The sequence below is a fragment of the Salvelinus alpinus genome, chromosome 21 (genome assembly GCF_045679555.1).
Source record: "Salvelinus alpinus chromosome 21, SLU_Salpinus.1, whole genome shotgun sequence".
NCBI lineage: Eukaryota > Metazoa > Chordata > Actinopteri > Salmoniformes > Salmonidae > Salvelinus > Salvelinus alpinus.
The window spans coordinates 9,347,441-9,365,357 of record NC_092106.1 but is presented as its reverse complement, the minus strand read 5'-3'; the positions used below and the strand labels follow the sequence as shown (position 1 = coordinate 9,365,357).

Below are 17,917 nucleotides of genomic sequence, written 5' to 3'. Positions count from 1 at the left end.
GTTAACAGAATGGAAAGTTCAAATGTTTTATTTATTCACTAAATGTTGAAAGTGCGTTGGCGATGGAGAGAAACAAAATGGTGCAGTTTGAGGCCATGTGGCGGAGAGTGATGCGGGCACTGGGGATAGGGGTGTGAGCAGGTGGGTCTGGGCAGGTGTGATGTAATTGATGTTTGCATGCGTCTGTACGCTGTTTGAATGTGTATGTTTTGTTAAAAAAATAATAATGTTTTAATGACAAATACATGTGTAGCCGCAATGTAATGTACTATATCTGTCTGCAAGGCTTGGACCGGGAATGGGACCAAGACGGAGGATGGAGGTCAGCAGTTGCCATGGATACTAGAACAATTCATTACTAGTCCCCTTTTATTAAATATGCGTGAGAAAAATTCCTACCCAGCGGCACACCAATGTTCTGAGTTATTGTAATCCACTGTGACAAGGGAAGTCTGTAAAAACAATCCGATAAGATTGTGGTCGCCAACATTTCTGAGCATGCCATCCATCGCCTCCTCTGGTTAGCTAGTGTTTGACATAGGCTGGGAAGCCCATCTCAAAACACACTGCCATTCCCTAGTGACTTAAAGTTCGCAGCTCAGGATTCTTCTGTTAATGAAGGCCTTGAGGGGGCTAAGTGGACAGTGGTGTTGTATTACTTATGGCTGAATGGTACTTCCAAGCCTAAAAGCCTGAACACAGCATCAGTCCTGTTTCCATTGGAGTGGGAAGGAGAAGGTCTTCCTCTCAGTCCTCTCTCTCTCTCTCTCTCTTCACCGCTCCATGTTGTCACAGTGTGTTAGGGTCTGTGAGTGAACACGTCCTGGCAGAGCGGCCCGTCGGCCCGGCTCAGCAGAACACTGAGGCTCCTCGGACGGACGTGGCCCCACCTCAGCCCCACAAGGACAGGCTATTTTGGGCCTCATCAGCACTTGTTAGATGGCAGGCCTCATGAGGTCACTTAATGCATGATCTAGGACCCAGGTTTGGGATCAGAGCCAGCCACGACTCTGAGCAAAGTTGGTGTGTATGTGTGTATGTGCGTGTGTGTGCTTGTGTGTGTGTGTTTGCAACACACGTACATATGTTCATGTACTATACATTATAGTATATGTGAATATACTGACCCAAATCATTTAAGATCCTATTTTTGATCACAATCCATATCGAATGCACTGCTTTCTTAATACAGTTAAAGTGGAAGTGACAGCATTTTAGCAACATGAAATCTTATTAAAATCTGTTCATATTTTTTAAATCTTTATATAACTAGGCAAGTCAATTAAGAACAAATTCTTATTTACAATGACGGCCTACCGGGGAACAGTGGGTTAACTGCCTTGTTCAGGGGCAGTTACTATATACCCCCAGGGAGAATATGACACCTTTTTTTTTTACATTTTCTGACAAGCGAGCACTTAAATATGGTCATTTTCGCAGATTCATAAATTCATAGAATGTTTGGGAATGACGTATAGTAAGGCATTTGTGAAAATTCTATAGCAATATAGAGTGGGAGAGCGACCGTGCTTTTGGACAATTAATAGACACTGCAGTAAAACTAAACCCCCCCAAAAAACATTTGTCTTGTTCAGGACCAGAGTCTATGCAGACCAGTGCGCCATAGCCAATTTGAGCTACAGTAGGCCTATAATGAAAATAAGCCATTTGCCACACGGGCCTGCCATCATTCACTTTGAACTGAACTGTGTGTTCCCAGGCAGTAGCCACAGTGTGACTTTAGATCATTAGAACACAGTCACCAAAAGCCACAAAATAGACTTGAATGGATTTCTGCAAATACCACGGGAGTCCTCTTACATTTGCCAACTTCACAGTCCTATTGATCAAACAACGATGAAAAGATACAGCTATCTCTCCCTCAGTTGCTTATGCACATCAACAACAACAATATCAATAACTAATGCTAACCAGAGCGAGATGAGCTACAAATGGAATGAGGGAACATTAGATAAACCCTCTAAAACTTTTTCTGCTAGTTGGTCATTAAAATTGCACTGATAAAGGATGGGGAATACTGGCCTGCTCCTCCTGCAGCTTGGTTGCCAATGCATGTCCCAACCCAAGTTTTGACAGCTGATTTTTTGGCTTACCAAGAAATGTATTGGTGAATGATATTAATAATGCATTGAACTGCATCCATCTATTCTCTCAACCTCTTATAAAGTTGCTTTGAAGCATAAACTGTGAATTTGATATTTTTTTACTAATATTATGTTTGTCTGTTTCATGTCTGCAAAGTAGTTGAAACACTGTGAGTTCCACTTTAAGTCCTCCCCTCAAATACTGTATCTTTCTGCTTAGATATCAGTTCCACCCTATTGTGTTTGGCTATAGCATCAGAAAGAAAGAAAAGTCACACACTCCCTTCATATCACTAGCATGTCTAAATGCAGCTTTCTTAGTGTGATAGGGAGTGAAATGGAGGGAGAATGAGCAGATCAACGTTACTGAGAAAGAGAGGGGTTGAGATGACCACCAGGGTTAATCCTTACGGCCACAAAAAAATATATATATATTTCAAGAAAAATGACAATTGTTACATCAGGCTAGCGGCCCAGAGTGCGTGCCACAGCGCTCGTTCTTGGCACGCATTCTTTTTTCATTTCATCATTTGATTTGGATTGTGCGTGCGCGGCGGGCGGACGAAGGTTCATCACTCGGGACCCTTCTTGTCAACCTTTGGAGCGGAGCGGCTGGTCGGCTGCAGTGTGATGCTTCTGTGTTATTTTTAACCAGGTTTTTTTTTCCAACCTCGGAGAGAGAGCCATACACTGAAAGGCAGACGAGGCAGAGAGGAGCGGCTAAGCCCGGGGATCAGGAGACAGGCGATTAACCTAAAGTCTAGTGCTTAAGACTTCAAAGTACAAACAGCCCCCTGCTCACGGATCATACCACGTCCATGGGATGGACAGAGGGAATAGAGGGCAACAGTTGCTCCGTGTCCCCACATGTACGTAAATGGGGGCTGGGGAGGGTAGAGAAGGGTGGGGTGTGGTTCTGGCGTCCACAGACAATAACGCCCTTCGGGCTCCTTGTTGAAACAGTGCTGTGGGGGGTTTAGGGTGAGCCTTAGCCCTTGACATAGAGAAGACATGAGCTGAGCCTCTCAGTATCCCTGAGAATGGTGCGAGAAACCAGGAGAAGGGGTGATGAACAGTGGGTGTGTAGTACTGCTACAGCAATACATTCTGTAAAGCTATGGGCGTGATGGAAACCTGGAACCGAAAAAGAAGTGGTTTCTATATCGGGGACGGCGGCAGCCTAGCAAATGACGCTGTTTTATCTCTTTGATTGCTGTTGGCCTTGTTAACTTCTGGGGTATGTTTGTTTTGTTTTCATGTTTGTTATCTCCGAAAGCTGGTTCTGACATATTTCCATGCCTCAGCACACCCCATCCCTATTATCCCTGCTCCCCATCAGCGCAGCCCCAGCCTCCCCCCCCCCCCCTTCCACACACACACACACACACACACATACACACACACACATACATACACACACAGTACATAATGAATGACTAGCCACGGCTGATGAAACGGCAGCAGGTCTCTCTCATCTTCGCTTTCTCTCTCACCTCTCCCGCTATCCTCTCCATCTCCTCCTTCACAACTCCCCCCTCTCTCTCTCTCTCTCTCTCTCTCTCTCTCTCTCTCTCTCTCTCTCTCTCTCTCTCTCTCTCTCTCTCTCTCTCTCTCTCTCTCTCTCTCTCTCTCTCTCTGTCTAGCTCTCTGTCTTTGAAGGAAAAGGAAGGAGGCTTCATTGTCAGTCTGCCTGAGCATTAGACACACATTCAGCAGAATTAGCCCGGCGTATCTGTCGACGTTGCTCTATTCTTACCCCACGCTAAAGAGCCTACATTTTAATCAGCAGCTTGCTCCGATGCACAGGCCAAATGTTCTTGCCTTTATAAAAAAAAATATGAAAAAAATAAAAGTCAGCTATAACTCTCGGGGATGAGGACGATTATTTTAGATTAAAATGGCCGCCCATGACATGGCGAGGGAAACCTCGACGGCGACCAAGAAAAAAAAGAATGCTTTAGAAACAGTGCATGTGGGGTAAAGGACTTATAAGAGAAAGACAAATACAAGTTTGAATATCTTTTAAATATTGAAGAGTCGAATGTGGTCCTTGAGACTCATCATTAGCAGTAATGGGTTTTATGCATCGCACCATTGAGCTATTTATTCCACTGCTTCTTCTAATCTTTAGGAGGCAAGTCCCATCTGAATCATTACACATCCAATCCAACAACAGCGCCTCTGTGTGTGTGTGTGTGTGTGTGTGTGTGTGTGTGTGTGTGTGTGTGTGTGTGTGCGTGTGCGTGCGTGTGTGCGTGTCGTGTCTGTGTGTGTGTCTGTGTGTCTGTGTGCATGTATATGTGCAATGTAGAAGATGAAAAGGATTCTTGGGAGAATCTTTCCTTGTTCTCTCCCTCACTCAGTTGTTTTGATCCACTTCTCTAATGTGTGCTTGAACGAAAAGGAGGGAAATATTTTTGCCTCAACACTGAACCACACAAATTTGTGTGAAAATTAGGGGGAATGTTGGGAAAAATTGGTTGTGAGAAACTGGATGAGCCAAGACCAATTTAGATGGCACTTATCCATATGGGTACCGATCAATGTGTTTTTTAATTTAAAAAAATTAACAAAATAATCCCTCAATTCCAATGCATGGTTATTCTTCATCACTGTCACAAATAAATATGTGAGTAAAATATTTTACTACAAACACAAAATCATATTTTATGTTTAATAGTTTGAAGTCAAGTCTTGATCTCCCTCTGTCCCTGCCTTCTGTTAATTTCCAATTTCTATGTAAATTCACTGCAGTGTACCACAGCCAGCAAGGCTACAGAATCAAGGTTACAGCAGCGCCTCTGTAAAGAAATGTTGACGGTTTTAGGACTGCAGCAAACATCGAGAATGTGTAAAGATCAAATCCAGCCACACAAAAGGAGAAACATGGAGTCCATGCCAATTACTAGCACACACACACACACACACACACACACACACACACACACACACACACACACACACACACACACACACACAACATCTCTCTCTCTCTCTCTTTGTTCCTTCCTTTCTTTGGCTTGTCCTCCAACCAACACTCACTTGCTTTTCTTTTGCCATTTTTGTAAAATATATTGAAAGAATAGTTTTGTGACTGTTTCCACGTTGTATGATATGGACATATTGTAGGTAACCTGTAAGACTTTAGAACAGAGACTCCTCTCATGTATCATCCTTACCTAGTAGGTTTATTCAGAACGTTGTGTGACTTGCTTTGGTGCAAAACTACCCTTGTTCAAAATACCACTACAGTACATTTAACGATCATAATAAATCATTTGTGGTCCTTATCAAGTACATATCAAGTACTGTCCTTATTAAGATATATATCTGGCAGCTTTTCTCTAAAGTTGTACGACAAAGGACAATGAATGCGTGAATAGGTTTCAATATGGGTGTTTATGTGAGAATGAGTACTGTTAATACAGTACATAGTATACACATAGTTGTATGGAGAATTGTTTACTGTGTATGTGTGCGTGCACGCTTGTGTGAATTTGGGGGGGGGGGGGGGTCTAGTTGCTACGCATCGCTTCGACTCCCTTTCAGTACCCCTTGAATGCTGGAGCTGTGTTTCCATGGTAACACTGACCCCTGGGAGTAGATGCTTTTCACCAGGAGCCTCTTTATAACCACAGATTCACAGTTCGGAAACAAAGAGAAAAAATACACTCTTCCTCTCTCCCTTTCTTTCCAGAAACGACTCTCTCTGTCAATGTTATAATGTTTGGTCGAAGGAGTAAAAACAACTCACTCTTATTTTCCCCCTATGCTACGCCATAAAAAAATATTTTGAGTGTATCCCCCTTTTTGTGTTTTTATTCCCTTTTGCTAGCCCCCTCTATTTCAAGCTCGATTCACTCTCTATTTCTCAGTCTGTCAGGTATTTCTAACATATATTCCCTATTTTCACTCTTTGTTGGTTATCTTACGTCCTTCTCCATTGTTCCGGGTTATTTCAAGTTCTTATCTTGGTTATCTCTTTTCTTCCATTCCCTCGCCCAGTCCCTTCCTCTATTCAATTGATATCACACTTCTGTCATGTGGAGATACAATGTTAAAGCAGTGTGAAATCAGTGCGGTAACCATCTCTATGTCCTCTCTCTCTGCTCCTCTCCCCAGGCCAAGCTGATAGTACCAAACAGCACAGCAGGTCTGATCATTGGTAAAGGTGGAGCCACAGTCAAGGCCGTCATGGAGCAGTCGGGCGCCTGGGTGCAGCTCTCCCAAAAACCAGAGGGCATCAACCTGCAGGAGCGCGTGGTCACCATTAGCGGAGAGCCCGAGCAGAACCGTAAAGCCGTGGAGATCATCGTTCAGAAGATCCAAGAGGACCCCCAGAGCAGCAGCTGCCTCAACATCAGCTACTCCAACATCTCTGGCCCTGTGGCCAACTCCAACCCCACCGGCTCCCCCTACGCCAACTCAGCCGAGGTGAACCCCGCTGCTGCTGCCGCCGCCGCTGCCACAGCCTCCAGCCTCCTGGGTCAGGCCACCATGCAGAGTATGGGCGGCTTCCCCACCACCATGGGTCCCAGCTTCTCAGGCAACGACCTCTTGACCATCACCTCGGCCCTCAACACGTTAGCCAGCTACGGCTACAACACCAACTCCCTGGGCCTGGGGCTCAACCCCGCCGCAGCCTCAGGAGTCCTGGCCGCCGTAGCGGCTAGCGCTAACCCCGCCGCGGCTGCCGCTGCTAACCTCCTGGCGTCCTACGCCAGCGATGCCTCCACCAGCGCAAGCCACCAGGCCGCCTCCCTGGGAGGTTTCACCCTGGGCTCGCTGGCCGCGGCCACGGGGGCCACCAACGGCTACCTGAGTGCCTCATCCCCGCTGATGGCACAATCCCTGATGGCCACTGAGAAGCAGATGCAGGAGGGGGCCAAGGACGTGGTGGAGATCGCTGTTCCCGAAAACCTGGTAGGAGCCATCTTGGGGAAAGGAGGGAAAACACTAGTGGAGTACCAGGAGCTGACTGGAGCCCGGATCCAGATCTCCAAAAAGGGCGAGTTCATTCCCGGCACCCGGAACCGTAAAGTTACGATAACCGGCTCTCCGGCGTCAACGCAGGCAGCTCAGTATCTGATCAGCCAACGGATCACGTATGAGCAGGGTGTGCGCGCCACCAACCCACAGAAGGTGGGCTAGAAAATGAGAATGGAAAGGAAGAAAACGAGTGGGGGCTTGGGGAGGAATGCAAAGTGAGAGAGAAAGGGAGAGGAGAGCAAGAATGCTGGAAGGAATCGTCCACCCGTTTTTTGGTGTTTCAGTATTCAAAAAATTATGAGACGCAAAAATTCGCTCGGGGAGAGAGGAGAAAGTGTAACGCGGAAAACAAAGGAAAATAAGGTGTAAAATGTAAATACGGTTTTATTACTTAAGTCTTGATGTTTCGGGATTTTTTGTTTGTTTTGTTTTCTAGTTCTTTTGTTTTTTGTTTGTTTGTGTATTCTCCGGACAGTGGTGAATGCGATTTTAAACTGGCATGCTGCCGCGCTGCAGTTTGGAAAAGGGGGGCGGTGGGGGTACTGGGGGCCGACCCCCATGGAATCAGCCCCACCCCCACCCCCATTCCTGTGTAGCTCACTGATGTTTTTCTTCAGATTTGCCTTCAATTTCAATTTGCCCCTTACCCTGCCCCCCACTTTTCGCCCTCCCCCTACAAGGGTCTGATAAGACTGCAAACCAGTGCTTGGTTAGAGATCTAAGGAAAATCCCTGTAGTTGATGACATCCCCCTCCATGCCCCGATCCCTCGCCTCTCTCCCAGCCACCCCCACTCTGGTTTGAGCAAAGGAGGGGATGGGAGAGATGTGCCCAAGGCTTCCACACATGGATTATCCTCGTATCCCTATAGCCTCGCGCCTTAGGTTCTGATTTAGCCAGATGCATGCTATGCCACGCTCCATATTTATATCCGGGATGCTCGTGTTTCGTATGTAGGACGAAGGCAGAGACGCATGGTGCATCTCATTGGGTCAGAATTCTAGCGTAGCGCAAGAGTACATATAGAGGTTGGGGCATTTTTCTCAACAAGGTTTGCAGTCTGATATTATGATTATTATTATGATTATTATCGATATCATCGTCATTATTTATTAATATGATTTCGCCCATAACGTTTTGGTATTTTCATTGTTTTTTAAATCTGTAAATTCAGGTTGACATGAATGTAAAGACTATTTTTGATTTGATTTGTTTAATTTAAGTGGATTTAATAACATGTCACATAGTGTAATATACAGTATGTCTTATTTAAGTCCAGTAAGAAATGGAGCATAAGCACCACTGCAGTGATGATGAAGAGTAAGGGTCAGCTTTGATATCCAGTAAAGAGCAGGACAGCAAATATTCAATTTAAAACACACACACACACACACCCTGTGATGCCATTTCAGTGCTAAAAAGGGATTATAACATATCTCCATGGCAGATTACAGTGAAATCAAGCAGACTAGTCTCTACAGTATATACATACATAGCTGCAAAATGAAAATGCCACTTGCACAACAGGCCCAAGAGCACCGTTCACATTCTGGCTGGGACGAAGCGCTCTAATAACATCAACCCAAAGTTGTTTCAACGTTGTCTGAGCTCAGATGTCTCTCCTCCCTGCAGTTTAGCCTGTGTCCCTCAACATTGTGAAAAGCCAAAGTGTTGTTGGGACTGTAGGGCCATAGGCGTCTCCACTGAGATATCCAGCGAGCGCTGCTCTTCTGCCTGTGGCACTCTAACAACTCTGTCTAGACAGGCCAGGCGAGAGACCAGGAACAAGGGCACTTAGAACCTAGAGGTGGTGACCCCGCCAGGATACGTACATACTACTGAAAAATACAAACACTGAAGATGAGAACGTTGATCTCACTAGGGTCCATGCAGTTTGCCAGGCCTTGTCTTGTTGCGAGCAGAGCTATTGAACGCAGTGCATATTTAGAAGATGTTTTCCCTAATACTTGCTCTTATCAAGCAGTGTTCTTCTGTCCACGATGAACGGGGGTGATGTAACGTGCTACGGTCTGTTGGGCGTTAACTACAGCTAAGTCTAATGGTTGTGGGTTATTCTGCTTTTGGCCAACTGCAGGGACCTCCCACTACACGTTCCATGCAATGGATACTGCCCACTAACCTATAAGCTGCTATGATTTTGTTTGTTTTATCTTGTTTTGTTTTTTTTCTTCAATCGGAGTACACTGAAGTTGATCTTAATGCACTGTGAAGTGTGGGGATCGTTTTCTCTGCCCATGAGGTCAGGGTTGTGTTCTGTAGGGAGCTTTGTCACAGGCGTATGCGTTATTATGTCAGGGAAATGTACGCATATGAAATACCAGGCGACTAATCATATCTCACAAACAGAACTCTATTCGCAATACAGTATCAGTTCTCAGTTAGATATGCAAGACGAGGAAAGAGTATTCATGTTTCTGAACACTACGTTGAAACCAGGATCCTGGATTGAGGCGTTGGATGTGCTTTGACTCAGTTTGGCAATGAAAGTAATGTGGTTGTAGAAACAGTCTCTAATTGGAGGACGGGATTGGGGAGGAGTGGCAAGTGCGCATGTTCAGCTTTTGCTATTCAAAGACAACAATAGTTGGAGGTATGTGGAGTTTTATCCCGATTTTGACAGGGTTGCTCTAATCGTCCGACTTCCCTTTTTCTATTTGCTGTTTTCACAAACAGTTGAAATTGATATATTCTGTTAGCCAACTGAAAATGGCTGGCTAACCTAAAATGTGATGACTTCTAAAATGCCAAAGGAGGAGGGGGGCACATTTTGCTCGACCCTAAACAATCTAACTTGGTCTGGTAAGGGAACCTATCTCCCCAATTGGACATTTAGACACTGTAATGTAAAGGAAATCTATCCAATGGTGGGCTCTCTCACTATGATTCAACAGTGGGATGTTTTCTCTGTTGTCTATTGGAGAGACAGTGAGCGCGTATCTCGACAGGTTGGTAAGGAGGCTTCTCTATTCCCATCTAATACCATCCACTCTCCTCACCCCCCCAACCCTTGTACCGCCGTGCACCCCATTCTTACACATCAACCCAGAGCCCCCCTCTCACATCTCTCCATGGGTGATAATGTCTGGTGTTACGATGCATGTCTGCTTGACCTTCCAGACCACAACCACTCCAAAACAATGACTGTCTGAGTCTCCTGATGCTTTGAGGGTAGAGAGGACAGCGTCCCCTTGGTTGTAGAGCTGAGCATGAGAGACTAGTTAGTGACCATTTTGCCAGCAGCAGTGAGAACAAATTAGTAGGTGGCAGAGGAAGTAAGAAAGATAACCTGTAACCAGGCAACTAAGAGAGAAAGATACCAACTGATTTAATTCTGTCAATCCAATGGCCAGTGGTTTGAAACCACATTTTATGTTGTATGTTAACGACAGGAGTGAAAGCACTGTGCTACATTTGGAATGCATGGGCAGATACATACAGTACATTCATAAACACATTCACATAGATTGCGAGTAGAATAAGGGAAATACTGCTTGTTGAAGTCATGAAGAAATGACAGAGATTACTGGATATAAGCGCTACTAAAACTGTGACAAATCAATGTGAACGAGATCAAATACAACAATATCAAATACCTGTAGTTGGAGATCACGAGAAGGTGCCAACAAAGTTTGTCAAAGGACGACTTTGTTATCTTTTTATCGAATTCAACAAAATGACCCCATGATGATGGGGTTTTAGGGCGTCCATTTTTGTTTGGTTTGTAATTTAGGGGATGTAGATCAAATGTGATGAGTACTGGAAGCAATATACGTAGTAGCATGTTGTCCTTGTATTGTCTTTTTATTCTGTCTGTTGTCAAAGCTTTGGATTTACCTAGATGTTAAATAGATTTACCTAATTACAACTTTTTTAATTTGTGAAATTGCTGCTATTTAATAAGTGATGTACTAAAAATAAAGTTAAAACATATCTGATTGGTCGTTTAGCAGGATGTTGTAGTTCCCAGAGGTGTACTAAATGCTATACATGCTGATAAGATAATAATTACTGTAAAAACAAACTCAACAAATAAACCTGTGCCAAAATAGATCTTTAAAGACTGAAACTGAAAATGCGCGTGATTTAAAAAACATTACATGAAAGGAAACATACTTTTATAAGGAAAAAAATGTGAAAAGTGCCAAATGAACCATATTTATAATTGTAAATAGAAGGGAATGGTACAAGATACTTTTTTTGTGTGAGTAAAATCAATAAAATAAAAAAATAAGCTTTTTAGTTAAACCTTTTAATGCCCTCTTTACTACTATGTGACATAAAATAAGGGATTGTGAAGGAAGGGAGCCATCTTGTTAGCCAGTAATCCAAATTTCCTTGAATTCTACAGTACTTAGACTCCGGGGCCAGAAGAATCAACATATAGATAGATTAGCATGGTTAATGATACACATGATATTAACATTCTTAATACAGCCTTTTATAGTTCTGAAAATGTATTTTGTGGAGATAGATGTTATCTTTTTTGCACGTCTATATTGCATGATATCAAAGTGAAGCGTGGACAAAAAAAATGGAAGAAACAAAAATTGTACAAAAAAAATTAGGCGGTGTGTTTTGTTCATTTTGAAGACAAATCTTTGCATGCCAACAATGGTAAAGCAATTTAATTTTCCTTGACACATTTTCAAACGTGTGTTGTTTTCACTGAAAACATGCAGGGACATAGTCCATTAGAGCAAGGACACAGTGTAATTAGATTGTATGACTGGATGAGTATTTTGTGAGAACATTGTCTAGGCATCTAAACATTCTTAGAGAGATAGGAACAAACTTTTGATCAAACATGAAACAATTCGTTTTTTTTGCTGGATGTGCTTCTTTTACTAAAACTGCATTATTTAATTCCGGATCACATTTAATGCTTTTTACCATAGATACCGAGATATTGTCCACGAATGTACTCACCTCTGCATACGTTTGCATATCACTCTTCGATCATGACTTCAGGGCTTGAGTGTCCATGTGTTTTGTGTGAATAACTAACATCAGGTAGGCCAGATCTGGCCCTAGTGTCATTCTAACCATCTGTTTCCCCTTTTCGCTCCCTCTGAGCTTGATCTCTTGTCTTGATGTAAATATGCACTTTATATTTCTCATTTAGACAGATTTCTCATTTAAACCCCCATCTCCTGAAAGGAAACTAGAAAAAGTATTTTGAAGTGTCAAGCTAGGCCGTGTGTAGGCACCATGTTTTTTCACGCTCTGTTGCTGTTCAGCTTTGTATTTCTCAATTCCCCGGGTCTCTCTCCAGAATTTGGGACAAGGTGTGTTTTATTCTCTATTCAGTGAATTTGGTCTCATTACACGATTACACTTTCTACAACAAAAAGTTCTAGGGAGAGAAAAAAAGGACAAATATTGCCAATATTCCCCATGTTGTCCATTGCCCAACTCATTCAGTTTCACCATTAGACAACTGAGTGGTGTTGGCATGCTCAAAAAGGGATTGTAAATAACAAAAGCTGGTCAGCCACAAGAAAACATAGCTTTTCCTCATTTAACACAGGATTTTACCTTTTTGTATATTTCTGAAGCGTTCAATGGTCTAGAATAGTGTCAAAAAGGGACACTCAGTTTAAACTATAACCAAATTGACATCCCTGTTCCTAGCTTTGCCTCAGTTGCAATAGAATGTCAGCATGAGGTATACTGTATAGCTCTGTAGAGTAAGCTGAGATGGGGGTTTGTGCAATAGTGTAGTACCTTGCTGTGCATGTGCTATTGTCTGGCTCTTGTGTCTGTGTGTCTGCAGTAGGTCAGCATCATGGTGTCGTCCCCATGTTGCTGGGTGAACAGATCTGTTTTGTGATGTGCAGAGGAATGCAAACGTATGGTTCACCTGCTACAGGTGACATCATTGCTTTTCAGTGGGTGTGTGGCTACTAGTGCTCAACTCCAAAACCTCACAATGCCCCAACCCCCACCCTCCTCGCTCCCACCCGCACCCACCACCCTTAGCCAGACATTCACGGAACCCAGGGTCACACTCTTGAGCTTGTACCCCATCGAAGCACCAGCAATTTTAAACTGCATTTGTCATATCACTGTTCAGTTCCTTTTTATTGTTTTTCTGTTTCCTATTTGTACTACGCTCTCTAACCTAGACCAATTATAACAAAATGCCATTCATGTGTACCCTGTTTACTCCCCCTTTTCTCCTTTTTGCACTTTCACTGCCCTCCTTTTCCAACCACTCCCCCACACTTCTGCTCCGATCCCGCCACACCACCAAACCCCCCACCTCCTCCTCCTCCTCGAGTTCCTCCCGAGTGCCAAACAAAAACAGTACCATTCCAAACTTTTTTGAGTTTTCTTGTATGTTGGACATCCATTGGACGCACCCATGAAGCCAGCATGTTCCTCCATAACATGATGTCAGTCATGACGCCTCAACATTACCCAAAAGAAACAGATCCAAAACCCCCGAGCTAAAAGCAGACCTGGATTAACCCGGTAAAGGCTGGCTACCTCTCATAAACTGCTTTTCCTAATTCTCTATCATCTCTTCAACCTCCAGGACATCATTGATTGTGTGCCATAGTGTTGGGGGCACTTGTCACTCTCCTCACCCCCAAGTCTCTCCATTTGATTTCGATGGGAAAAATACAAAATCCATTTCTAATGACGATTTTTTTTTCTTTAACATTAAACCACACTCAGAATGGTGTGAGGAGTGTAATCGTCAGCTGCGCAGCCATCCTCTTGTCTTCTGAACTTTGAACTTTTCACCCCTCATGAACTTTATTGACCTTCTTCCTCCCCTTCTATGTTCATCAAACTGTTTGGACTTAAATCTCCATTCCATCACCAAACCTATTTGAGACTGTGCAATTCTAGTTGAAATTATTTGATTTTTTTTGTTTGTTTCTTATCAGTGGGACAATTCACCGAGATAAAGAATGAAAAAATCATCCACAAAAGAAATACAGACAAACAAACAAAACTAAACAACTGTTTCTCCACAATTTCATTTTTCTCTCATTGTAAATATTTTTGTCAGATTTTGTTGAGCTGTAAAGAGAGGCGTGTTCAACAGAATGGGGCCGGCAGCATAAAATCCACTTAGTGGAAAGAGGAAAAGAAAGGTGCACCTCATACATCTACTCGTTTGTTCTGCTACAGTAGCTTGTGGTCTTGACATTGGTGTGACCTGCTGTATTTGTTGTTGTTTATCGCCATGCTAGCTCCACTTAGATAAAAGGATTTAAAAACGCAAAAGAGAATTAAGTTCTGGAGCTGAAAATCATCCTCGTGATAGAATTGTTTACATTTGCTACCGTAGTTGTATTCGTTGGTGGTTTTGTTTCGCTTAGTGAGTTGTAGTTATTGTAATGCTTCGTAGTGTAAGAAGATATCAATGTGGAGAACTTGCTGGATTCAGCACCTTACACTAAATGTAGGACACACAAGACTAGGGGAAAAAAACGTGTCGCTCCCAAACCACAAAAAGGAAGTTGAGGGCTCTTTAGTGCAATAGAGTTACTGTGGTTTACATGATAGAAGTGATATAGTTTATAATTACGATTATGTTAATTAGGCATATTGTAGGTAGGCATTGGTGAATATAAATGTAAACACTAAGGTGCCCGTAGTGCCAACTGAGACATATCTCTCTCAGTGAGTTTAGTAGAGTTAACCTGACTGAAAGTATTCATTTGACACAGCTAGACTGGACTGACCATATCATTGCTTAGCTTTGTGCTCCACTCACAAAGTTTTATGCTGCCAGCCTCATTTTCTGATAACACTTCATGAGCTATTTATTTTCAACCTATAATATACTATTAATAAATTACAAGACAACAAGAAAAAGGGAATGACTGGAAAGGTGAATTATTGTTTTGTTTTTTAGTATTTTAGTGGTTGCTTTTAACACCATTCATTAACTGACTTAAAGAGTATTGAATATTTAATGTAATTGTAGCATTGTGTTTGTAAAAAAAAAAAGAAAAAAAAGTAGTGAGTTGTGTTTATTGACTTGTGGATTACCAGTGAAGTCGGCAATCTAGTGCTAATATATATTTCATCTTTTTTTAAGGATTATTCTTTTCCGACAGCAACAACAGTCATTATAAATGTTCATTTTAGCATCACCTGTCTTCTGTTGTCTTATTCTTCACCTCCCACTACACTCAGTCTCATCCAAGTAACACATTGCAAGTTTGTGCCTGAAACCATGTGCTCGGTCTGGGGGCGGGGCCATATGGTATGAGCGACGTGTGTGTGTGTGTGTGTGTGTGTGTGTGTGTGTGTGTGTGTGTGTGTGTGTGTGTGTGTGTGTGTGTGTGTGTGTGTGTGTGTGTGTGTGTGTGTGTGTGTGTGTGTGTGTGTGTGTGTGTGTGTGTGTGTGTGTGTGTGTGAATGGAAAGGCTGCTATCTCAGCCTTGGTGGGTGGGTGTTCTGTCCAATGTCCACCAAAGCTAAAACCTGGAGGGCTTCCATTCACCAATGGAATCCCCTGACGTTATAGCTGGAACTTCATCATGTGACCTGAGTCGACTCTATCGTTCATAACCCTCCCACCCAACCACTCTCCACCACTACCCTATCCCTGAGTCATCCCCTACCACACGTCATCACCATGTGATGTTCTCCATCGATAACATACTACTCGACCAGATCCACATTAACATGTCTCCTCCATGTTTCCAAAAGGAGCGCGTTGCCAGTCAACCTGCTTCCCACATGATACTCAACCATCCTCTCTAGCTGCTGGAGCCAGGCCAATCAGAAAACGATTTGTCTAAAAACAAGAGGATAGAGAGAAAGAGAAATAGTGATTCTCAGGGTGTCTCCTTGATCTACCTTTATATCCTGCATTCTGCGGTTGTCCCACTTTATTCTGCCCTAATGATTTCTATGGAGCCCAAAGACGACGATGATTTCCATGTTCATGGAATGGTTGCTTAGCAATTATTCCGAGGGATGATATGCACCTACTTAAAGGAGCGTGCACATACTGTATTGTTTACAACCTAAATGAGACCAACGCTGTTGAAAAAGAATGTGTAGGACAAAAACAAATTCCGTATTGCTAAATGATGACATTTCAACGACAATTTTTGTGACATTAGTTCATGTAATTATGAGTCATTGCATGGTACTATTTTTTGCAATGAAAATATATTTTTTTGAACTGTTAGAATGGATGGTACATTGTCAAATTCGTGCAACATTTAGACGCTAATAATAAAACAAATGTTGGTGTCAGTGTTAATGTCACCATGAGGAGAGGTTTTAGACCAATGAATGCCAAAATGTTGTAAAGGTTTTGTTCATTTGTACATGGTAATAATGGGTCAAATAAACCATTGAAGCTAATTGTCAGGTAGACATCATTAGTCTTACTAATTAATTCATCAAGGCCCACACATTGGTTTACCACGTTAATACTCAAAGATGTGCTTGGAAAACAGTTGATATTGGACAGAATACAATTATTACTATAACCAAACCCCAAAAGAGGTAAGTTAAACACCCCCTACTCCTGTAATACAATGTGCATCTGATATTGTGGTGTTTCACAAACACACGTTTACCCCAGGCAGAAAGTATATTTCAAGAGGATTTAGGAGGACATGAAGGACAATGTTGGACATGCCCATGTTTTTGCTGAACGAGCATCAGGAAATCAGGAGTGTTGCAGCATAGCAATCAGAGGTTATGAAACGCTCTGAAGGGGTGGGACTCCTCTCACCTCATCCAGTACACCCAATACATTAGAAATGACACAATCAAGATGTTGCTCTTTGACATTCTCATCCTCCCACTATCACTGTGCACCAACCAGTTCATCCAACCAGCAAACACCACCCCCACATTCACCATGTCTCCAAAACCAACCTATCCGGACCTGCGGATTTAGGCAGATCCAAGCAACTTCTGGCCAATGGGCTTAGACCTCTCCATGCATTGGCTATTGGTTTATTGACCTGCAGCACAGCAGAGTCTCCAGGCATATCAATATTCACAGCATGGTCTGAAAACCAAACCTGTCTCGCAAACCTTCTATACACTAAAGAAGTACCTCCAAGGTTCAGAATGAGGCAGAATTTATGGTTTACTGCACACACCTCCCAACGTTCGTAATGAGCCCCTGAGCTATGTGATAGAGCAATGTCAGAACTTTGATGTGCCTTTCGTTAGGCGCTACTGTAGATGTGTTTGTTTTGTCTCCTCGATAGCTTTGTAGTCATACCAGAACTTCAATGAACTGAAAGGAGGTAAGTCATGAGATTAATGGAGAATAACTGAATGTTAAAGGGATAGTCACCCCAAATTACAAAATTACACATTGGTTTCATTACCCTGTAAGCAGTCTACGGACAAAGTATGACAGCAATCCATGCTTTACGTTTTAGCATTTGTGGCACAAATCCCATTACAGTCATGGGACCGATATTAGCATTTTACACACATCATGTCCAAATCCTCCAACATATCTAAAACTGATTGTGAAGCTCAACAAAGTCACATATATGTTTTGAAAATGATGCGCAAAATATGTTAATATTGGTCCCATGACATGAATGGGATTTATGCTACAAATTCAAAAACCTTAGCATGTGGAAACAGTGCCAGAGCATGGATTGCTGTCATACCTTGTTCATAGACTGCTTACAAGGTAAGGAAACCAATATGTCATTTTTGGAATTTGGGTGAACTATCCCTTTAAAGGGTGTGTTTGCACTGTATTATTCACTCTACGGAATACCACTCCATCTCTGCAAGCCCCATTTGTAGCTTGTGTTTTTCGTGAAAACCTCTGGGCATCTGGTGAAG

At 42.8% G+C, this 17,917-nt stretch overlaps 1 protein-coding gene across 4 annotated transcripts in view; it reads left to right on the top strand.

The window, feature by feature from the left end:
- LOC139547759 (RNA-binding protein Nova-1-like) overlaps positions 1-16,456 on the top strand; it is a 56,882-nt gene extending 40,426 nt beyond the window's left edge. For all 4 annotated transcript variants that reach the window (XM_071356814.1, XM_071356812.1, XM_071356811.1 and 1 more), the window contains one exon: positions 6,228-16,456. In XM_071356814.1, the coding sequence (XP_071212915.1) occupies positions 6,228-7,256 (1,029 nt within the window). In that variant the 3' untranslated portion in view covers positions 7,257-16,456. The remainder of the gene's footprint in view (positions 1-6,227) is intronic.
- Positions 16,457-17,917: the final 1,461 nt, after the last annotated feature.